The sequence below is a fragment of the Tachysurus vachellii genome, chromosome 11, assembly GCF_030014155.1.
Source record: "Tachysurus vachellii isolate PV-2020 chromosome 11, HZAU_Pvac_v1, whole genome shotgun sequence".
In the NCBI taxonomy this organism is placed as follows: Eukaryota; Metazoa; Chordata; class Actinopteri; order Siluriformes; family Bagridae; genus Tachysurus; species Tachysurus vachellii.
Window position 1 is genome coordinate 15,454,425 of NC_083470.1, and position 9,815 is coordinate 15,464,239.

The window sequence follows — 9,815 nt, forward strand, 5'->3', positions numbered from 1 at the left end:
AGGATAGTGTTAGGATAGAGCTAGGTGGAAATAGATGATTCATGGTGGCGTCCCCAAACAGGAAAACCCGAAAGTAGAAGAAGAAGCCCCAAGTTCAGAATTAAAATTAGGACATAAGCATTATAAGGTGGCAGTTCAAGTAATTAAATTCAAAACAATTTCAGTTTCATAGCAGGCATTCGATTTTTATAGTATTTATAGATTTTACACATTAAACATGCTTTATAAGCAATGTGTAGGTACTTACTCCAGGCTTCCTGGAAGCAGACAATATTAACACCACAAATAGCAGCGACCTCCACTATCTCACCCACTCTCTTGTGTAGAGCTGTAATCTACAAAAAGAAATTTAGGCAATCAGATATTGTATCTGTATCAGATATCAGATATTGTTGGATATATAAATCCATAAATCCAATGATATGTATGCTATACATGATGATTAAAGATGCAAGACCATGACAACATTATTTAAGTGATACTAAAATATGGTTAGGAATTTCTGTCTTACTTGGTCAAGTACAGGAGCATCAGTTGGAAGAATGATCTTGTTCTGAATGAGTCCCACCCGCACAACTCTAGGTGCCCTGAGCTGCTCTGGTGCTGCCTCAAAGACATAACCCTGCAGAACAAAATCCTTTTCCAATGTGGCATCCAGTGCTGCCTGGGGTAGTGTCAATTTCCTGGGAATAATTAATTGTTTATCTAGTATATATGACAGTAAACAGCTTGATTATAAAGTCCCCTCTGAAACTATTAGAATGGCAATACCAATTAATATTTTTTGACATTTAGATTTGAAATCAAAAGATGAATAGTTTTACAGTTTAAAAATGTAGTTTTATTGTCTGCTAATTATTCGTAGATGTGTTAAATGACATAAAACATTGTATATGTTGTTTTTGACCACCCAATATTTAGATTAGCAAAAATATTAAAACGGTGTTGAAAGGTATTATTCAGTCCTATTAGGGTGATTTATTGTTTAAACAATAAATATCTATGAACATTTACTATTGGATAGGGCCTTCAGTTTCACCAAGACTGCATTTGTTAATAAATAAGACAACATGAAGATTAGAGAGCTGTCTTAGTTCTTAGCTGTCTTAGCTGAGAAAAGAGGGAAATCTATCAGAGCAATTTGGAGTAAATTCTAGTAATTTTATTCCTAAAAACATAATAATTTATTCTATACAATGTAAATAGATATAATGCTGAGTGAATCTGATCAAATGCAAATAAATTGTTTCCAAATGAAGACCTGGTTCTGTGGCATCCATCATTTTGATTTATCATACAAAGATCCATTGACAAATGTAAGAAAGCATATTCCTTTTCTATCTTGAACATTCCGAATCAAAATTTTGCCAGAGCAAGAAATATCTTTGAAGATTAGCTTTCATTTAACTTAACTAGGTATGATGAATAGGTAACTAGCTATTCAGCTAAGCAAACTGTTTCAATAGCAACACCCTTGAAATAAATGTTATATTATACTCGGTTATGTTTGTATTTTCTACCCTACACTCCCAGTAATGTAATTGATTATAATAAGAGATATTTGGAAATGTAACTTTGGACGTTTCTCATTTGAACTAAAGTTGTTTTCTTAAACTATGCTAGCTAGCTAACATTTTTGCTTCATCTTTGAAATTTCATTTCAAAATATAGTGATTTTTTTCTCAAAAGATTCAGAAAATTTGGGGCTAAATAAATACACACTATAACCAGTGTTGTAATGTAACGGAGTACAAATACTTTGTTACTGTACTTAAGTAGAAATTTCACGTATCTGTACTTTACTTCGCTATTTAAATTTGTCAACTTTCACTTTTACTCCACTACATTTCCTAGATAAAATGTATACTTTTTTCTTCATTACTCGTTACTACAAAATAAAATCAGAAGAAATGTGTGCGACTGCAATAAGGAAGGTTTGGCGAATCACTGCTCCTAGATTGCATTACACACGCTCCGTACGCTCAATTTCAGTGTAATGTTGCCAAAGGAGGAGGAAGCACAACTGAAACCGCCATGGAAGCCCCTACTGGAAGGCCTCCTGTTATCGTAGACGACAAGAAGAGAGTAAGACGGAATTCTGGCAACTTTGAAAACCAACTTCTTTTGAAGATGAACACCTTTTCAGTTTAAACTAATGACTGGCGTATTAGTAGCTGCTGGACATAGGTGGCCTGTGTGTGTGTGAGATGGTGACCTGGGGAGTAAGCCCTACAAATGTTCATACCACATGACCAAAATTTTCTCCCTACCAGCAGGTCAATTTTTATTTATTTATGTATTTATTTTAAATGAAATAAGTCTATTATTATTATTATTATTATTATTATTATTATTATTATTATTATTATTATTTACTTGTTTTTCATTTTTAACTGAAGTTCATACAAAAAATTTCTGTTTCTGTTTTTTTCTTTGATGTCAGCTCTAAAAATATGCTGTTTGTTCTTTGAACTTAAGAGAATTGTGCCTGGAAAAGACTGTGATTTTGATTTGATGAGTGAAATTAAGAAGATATGGGAACCCTGAATATGCTTTATGCTTTACTATAAGAAATCCAAAATAAAGTTCAGAATCAAAGTTCTAACCGCTTGCTTTTTTTTTTTTTTTTTTTAAAAAAAAACAAAAAACTTTTTACTTGTACTTCAAATACTTAAGTACATTAAATATCAGAAAATTAATTTTGATACTTAAGTACAGTATATATCAGATACTTTAAGACTTTTACTTGAGTAATATTCTAAAAGGTAACTACCAAAGTCTTTTTCTAGTACAATACTTGTACTTTTACTCAAGTATTGCTTTCTTGTACTTTATACAACACTGACTATAACAACATATAGGACCAAATATAACGACAATAACTTAGTGTAAATTTACTGTCCCCTCAAAATAATTCAACGCACAGACATTAATGTCTAAACCGCTGGTCACAAAAGTGAGTACATCCCTAAGTGAAAATGTCCTAATTGGGCCCAATTAGCCATTTTCTCTCCCCAGTGTCATGTGACTCATTAAAGGTGTGAATGGGGAGCAGGTGTGTTAAATTTAGTGTTATTGCTCTCTCTCATACTGGTCACTGGAAGTTCAACATGGCACATCATGGCAAAGAACACTCTGAGGATCTGAAAAAAATTAATTGTTGCTCTACATAAAGATGGTGTGGGCTATAAGAACATTGCCAAGATCCTGAAACTGAGCTGCAGCATGGTGGTTTCATTGAGTTTCTCACACTGTTTTGGATAAATTTCAGCCCAATTTATTTTACAACATTACTTCAGTTAAATGATTTTTGAGGGCAAAATCTTGCCATAGCATCTCAATGGAGTTTGGACTGAACTTTGACTTGGTCATTCTAACACCTTGATTTTTTTTTGATTTGCTGGTGTGCTTGGAATCACAGTCCTGATGCATAACCCATATATAGCACAGCTTGCGCTGCTAGGCAGATGGTCTCAGGTTTGTCTCATGAACATTCTAGTTATGTCATCATTGTCTCAATGACTACAGGTTTCCCAGGTTATGTGCAAAACTAGCCCTAATTAATAAGTTAACTTGCGAATTAAATACCCATTCACACTTGAAACCCCCAATGTTCAAGCCAAATCTACACCCATATTTATTATTATTTTTTTTAATCTTTTGCTCTTCTTAAGCAGTCCTCTTCATATCCTGATACAAACTATATATTTTTGTATATTTTTGTGTTTATCAAAGTAATCCTTTGCATATCCTGATTCAAAATATTTTTCAAAAAATGAACTTGTTTACATCATGTCAAGTTGTCCTTGACATGTTTCTTTTCACATTAAGGCATACATTATACAGTGGATACTTTTACAGTATGTAAAAACATGAACAAAGAAACAATATTATTCTAACGGGCCATCATAAAGTACAAAACATGTGACCTTCTTGTCAGCCTGAGTCTCAGGTTATTTGGTCTAAGTCAGAGGTATTCAACTAAAATTGAAAGAGGTCCAGTAAGAGAAAATTTCTTGAAGCAAAGGTCCATAAAAGATCATAATGTCTAACTGGCTAGTGTGATAAATATTTATGTAGCCTAGTAGTTGTATCAACATCTGCAGGCAATCAATACCTGACTGTCAAATCAAATAAATGCAGCACAATTCAAACACATTTTGACAATATTTGTGAACATTGTGTATGTTTAAATAAAGTGCTTAACTTTCCCTTTTATATCTCAGTGGGTGAACTGAGCTCTAGCTTGGCTTGGCAGGATTTTAAACCTGGGCTTGAATGGAGTCAGGGCCGTGCTCATACACATGTGGAGGTGCTCATTAGTGACCCTGGAACCATATTTAGTTTTGATTATGTTCATTGTAGAGAAAGCTGCCTTGCAGTTGTATGTAGAGCCAAACATGGTCAGGATGTATAGGGCTACTTTCCTCAGACCTGGTAAAGCTGTCTCAGGGACGCTGTCTTCAGATTTGAGTGGATATGTTTGTTCAAAACCTTTGTGTTTTGTCTCATAATGGCGTTTCACATTGCCAATTTTAATACGTGCCACGGTTTCTGAACATATGAGACACACTGGTTTAGTGCTCCCAGTGGGAAGTGTGAACAGAAATGAGTCTGTATATTCTGGAGTAAATGTTTTCGCTGTCCACTTTTCTTTTTTTGGAGAGCGCCATTTGTTCTTTATTCTTTCTTTCTCCGTCTCACTCGTCTGTTTCTCTCCCTTTCTCCGTCTCACTCGTCTGTTTCTCTCACTTTCTCCGTCTCACTCGTCTGTTTCTCTCCTTTTGTTTTCTACATGTATCGCTATCTTTCTTTTCATGTGTAACTTTACTCTAATTCTCTCTCATCTGTATTGCGCTGTTGAGTCGCAGTGTTTACTTCAGGAATGCACAGATTTGATTGGCTGAGTGGTATCACGTGGGATGGCTTAACTCGCATGCAATTGGTCTGTGCATTTCCACTACCTTTACCGTAAATATTGCAAAAGCTGTGCTAGATAAAATATAAGCGCTTCGTCAAGTTTTAAATCATAACCTTTTGTTTTGGCTGTAGGTCCGGGTCCGTATTGGACAGCTTCTGGGTCCGGACCCGGACCGCGGTCCGCCTGTTAGTGACCTATGGTCTAAGTCCATGAACAATCATTTACGCAATTATGCCCTGCTTTAAATGCAAGTCTAAAATTAAGGAAAAGTTTTAAACAGCCCAGAAAGCATTTAATAATCTAATAATTCAATAACCTTTATTACATAAAAGACAATGATAAATTAAAAGTAATATCTTCTTTACTAATAAAGAAGTAATAAAGCTGTTTTGCCTAGCTAACTATTCGTGAAATCAGAATATGGATTTGCACTTACTTCAGTTCTTTTCCGTATAAAATGTGTTTAATTTCTCTCAGTTCCGCATCAGGAATATGTGTTTCCAACGTCTTTTCGAGTGACTCAAGTACATACTCGGACATTATGGCAGCTATGAAGGCACTACTTAAAAACTCTTTAGTCCTAGAAGATTCATAGGGCATATGGTCCACCCTCTGCACTATTGGCTGATTTCAACACTATCTGTTATGCAACACAACATGAACTTTGTTTCCATTAACTCTCTGTACAAACTGCAAACGATAAGAATCTCTGGTGCACCGTAAGTCTCTAGCATTCATTGACCTCCCCTAATGTATATTCGGCAGCCTGATATAACAGCGGATCGCTTTTTTTTTAGATTTTATTTTATTTTTTTATTTTAACGATAACACAACACAGTGGTACCAGTATCTCTTAGCGGCATATACAGCCACATAGGCCATATCACCTTACAATCTTTGGATATTCATGTTCATACATACACATACAAAGTGCAAAAACAATATAATAATAATAATAATAATAATAATAATAATAATAATAATAATAGTAATAATAATAATAATAATAATAATAATAATAATGCAACAGGACATATCAAAGTAAATAACAGGGCCATTTTATAGACCAAAAATTAAAAGGATATATCAGTCAATGGACATCTTCCAGAAAGTTCCACAAAGAAGACCAAATTTGCCAAAAATCATCTGATCTTTTATGCAGATCATAAGTTAGTTTTTCCAGAGGTAAAAGAGTGGTGGCTTGACTTATCCACATATTGACTGAGGGTATCTGAGAAGTTGACCATAGTAATAATATAAATTTTTTCGCTAGATATATACAAAAGTTCAGTACACTTTCTTTGTCACAGTCAAGGCACAGACCAGCTTTACAGTTCAGAAGGTAAACATTTGGAGATAATGCAAAAGTCTTTCCAATAATCTTCTGAATAATCTTATGGATCTCTTTCCAGTAACCTTTGATTTTATCACAATTCCAAAACACATGCATCACTGTGCCAATGTGCGTGTGTGCATTTGTGTTTACGTGACCTCACAGTGCAATGTAAATCTTCTGGTTTTATGTAGTCTGTGTGAAAAGGAGAGGTGATTTTTTGCTCTTCCTGCAAGAGAGTGTGTGACGTCAGTAAAAGAAAATCCACACAGTTTCCATTCGTACACATAGAGCAGAGATCTGGGATAATGTTTTACAAAGCAGGAGTCATCTCCCCATTCTGTCTTAAGGCCTATTGATGTGCTATATAGATTTAAATTTAGTTTGCACATCAAATATTGACCCAACAGATTTATTGGGTAATATTCAGAAATCAAAAAAGAAAATTGTTTCTGTGTAGTTACGGTTTTGCACCTTAAGGATGCTGAGAATGTCTCAATGACTAACATCCCTGATGCTCCCATAGTAAACAGGGAGTGATTTCTTACTTTAGGTGAAGTAGAAAATTCATACAATCGTATCACAGAGTGCTCTGCTCCTGAGTCAACTAGAAACTGTATCGGTATTGTTCAATAAGTAATGTAATCACAGGCATTTCTTTAAACCTGGGCTTATTATATTAGGCATATGTTTCATTCACAAGTGTAATAGCAAACTCTGATTCTTTGCTAGACATTGAACTAGTAACAGGTGGAATGCTTTTTGCATCTGTCCGGTATATAAGCATAAGAAAAATAAATGTAATTTAGGATAAAAAATAAACCAAAACCAAAATGAGGTAGATAAATAAAAAAAGTATAAACTATATATATATAAAAAAAATATATATATAAATTAAAGCTGCAAGCAGCATTTCCCGGGTTCAAGCATTTAAGGCCTTTGGATTGACATGACAATATATGTCAAGTCATGCTACATATGTCATGCTACAGAGGGTGCCACAACATATGTCATGTGAAGTACTCACCCGTCCAGTTTTCCCTAAAATAAACAAAGTCATATCCATTAGAGATGAGCCGGATACTCGGCTGAAACGAGTATCCGGTACGGATAAAGCACTTCTGCCGAGTACGAGTATTATACGAGTAATACGAGTCAATATCTGTGCTCGGATTGTATGAAAATCATCATTGGCTAGCTGATTGTGTCAGCGTTCTGTGATAGGCTAGTCACAGCGCCCCTCCCCTACAGTGATAGGCTAGTCACAGCGCCCCTCCCCTACAGTGATAGGCTAGTCACAGCGCCCCTCCCCTACAGTGATAGGCTAGTTACAGCGCCCCTCCCCTACACACATACAGATGTATTGTGTTGCTGTGTCTCGCTCTGCTCACTCACAGACACACACAGAACAGCTCTCTGTCTCTCCCTCAGTCACTCGGGTTCGCGGGTCTTTTCCGTTAACGTTTAGGGTTTCTTCAGCTTTTTACTTTGGGTTGTAACGTTAATAATACGTACTTACTAACCAGTAGAGTTCTGGTAAACGTGGGTTCATTCAGACGTGGTGCTTGCTTGATAGAATGCGACTCGCATTGCGTCTCTGCCTGTCGGAGATTTTTTTCTTTTTTAAACCTTCAGCTGTCTCTAACCAGTAACCAGACACTGTGTGTCTGACACGTTTTTGCTGTATTTCATAAAAACATAAAGGTAGTAAGCTAGTGTTATAAATATTACAAATTAATTATTACCGCTTAAAGCCCCGCCCACTTCAAGACCCACTCCCCGCCTACTTCCGGGTTAGGCCCCACCCACTCCGAGTCAGAACCAGAATCAGAATCTTTGCCTTAAAAGTCAGCACAAAATTGGGGTTTTGGACTGTTGGGGGCGCTAGAGGGCTTTTTTTTTTAAAAATGGCTGTTTTTAGTGATTTTTCCATTATAGCGCCACGAAGTGGCCAATCGCCACGATTTTTGAACTTTGACCTCAGTTTGACCTCTTTCACATGTGTCCCAAGTTTGGTGTTGATAGCTCATTTAATTCTTGAGTTATTGACATTTTAGTAAAACTGGCTCCTCACAGTCCAAACTTTTTGGGGCCCCTTAAGGACCCTGAATCAAAATTTCGACTTTTTTTCAAAAATTATTGTCTTTGAGACTCCAGAGAATATTACTGCACTGGATTGGTCTTGATCAGGTGAAAAACCTAGGACTAGTTAGCAAAAGTAGGTTTCGGGTAAAATGCGCGATAGCGAAAAAATTTAATGGCGGAAATGAAATCGGAGATATACATTTTTTAAGTCATGAGCCAAGGATTCCAATGATATAAAGCACTTGAGATTTGGACAAAGGGGTTTTAGGGGTTTAGGGGTTATGGGGACAAATGCTTTGAGGGGCGCCGAAGCGTCCCAAATTGTCCGATTCCGCTGAGATTTTGGCCCTGAGTAATTGTGACCAGTACTACCATCTGACCAAGTTTGAGCTCTCTAGGCCTTACGGTTTGGGCTGCACGACCGTTTCTAGGGTGGAATAATAATAATAATAATAATAATAATAATAATAATAATAATAATAATTAAAGCTGCAAGCAGCGTTTCCCGGGTTCAAGCGTTTAAGGCCTTTAGGGAGTTTAAGGCCTTAAGGGATTTTCACATACACAAAGTGACCCGCAAGTTACAGAGGGTGGCACCCGATCGTAACCTAGTGTCTCTAATACAGAAAAGCTTACCATCGTGTTGCACAATATATGTCATGTGAAGTACTCACCTGTCCAGTTTTCCCTAAAATAAACAAAGTCATATCCATAAAGCGAAGAAACATTCGCTCTCGATACAATAAAGTTCTCTACTCTTGTAGAGTTGAGAATTTGCTACAAAAAGATGTAAAAACCATTTTACCCACTCATTCACATGAAACAATACATTGATTTAACTTTTGTAAGACAGTTTTTGTTGTGTAAAGGCAATATGCGGGGGCGGGTCAATGGTCATGAATATTGATGATTCACACCTGAGGAGACCCAACCCCTAATGGCTTAGTCTGGATTGAGTTGACAAAAGAATGAGTGTGGGGAGACTCAAAGAGAAAATCTTTTGCTTGTAGTTTACTAAAATAGTGTACAATAAAGTACAAAAGACTTTTATATCTGTACTTGACAAAATAAGACTTTTATTTTACCAATGGTAAAAAAAACATGAACAATACAATAGAGTCAAGAGTCAAGAAGCTTTATTGTATGGAATGATTCTTTACAATAAAGCCATCACACACTGTGAATCTTTGAGAATGGAGTTTAAATGTCGTCATGCCATTGCTCAAAACAGTTCCTATTTAACTGAACACACATTAGTCTCAGTTGCTTTGGGAACTGAAAGAGACCTACAGCGTGTGTGAGTAGCAGGTGATGGTAAAGGTAAAGGTGATGCAGACACATTCCTAAAAAAAAAAAAAAAACAACATAATTAGTCTCATCGTGTATTTTTCAAAGTACTAAGCAACACATTAGTAATAATAATATATAACTAATATATACTAATATACAATATAACAGAAAAATGGGTACATGTGG

General features: G+C 35.9%; 1 protein-coding gene across 1 annotated transcript in view; it reads right to left on the bottom strand.

The window, feature by feature from the left end:
- Nucleotides 1–5,550, bottom strand: part of upb1 (ureidopropionase, beta) — a 40,647-nt gene extending 35,097 nt beyond the window's left edge. Inside the window, exons 1-3 of the mRNA XM_060881544.1 lie at nt 5,358–5,550; nt 512–683; nt 248–335 (exon numbers count right to left, since the gene is read on the bottom strand). Coding sequence (XP_060737527.1) covers nt 248–335; nt 512–683; nt 5,358–5,521 — 424 coding nt within the window. The 5' untranslated portion in view covers nt 5,522–5,550. The remainder of the gene's footprint in view (nt 1–247; nt 336–511; nt 684–5,357) is intronic.
- Between the last annotated feature and the right edge of the window lie 4,265 nt (nt 5,551–9,815).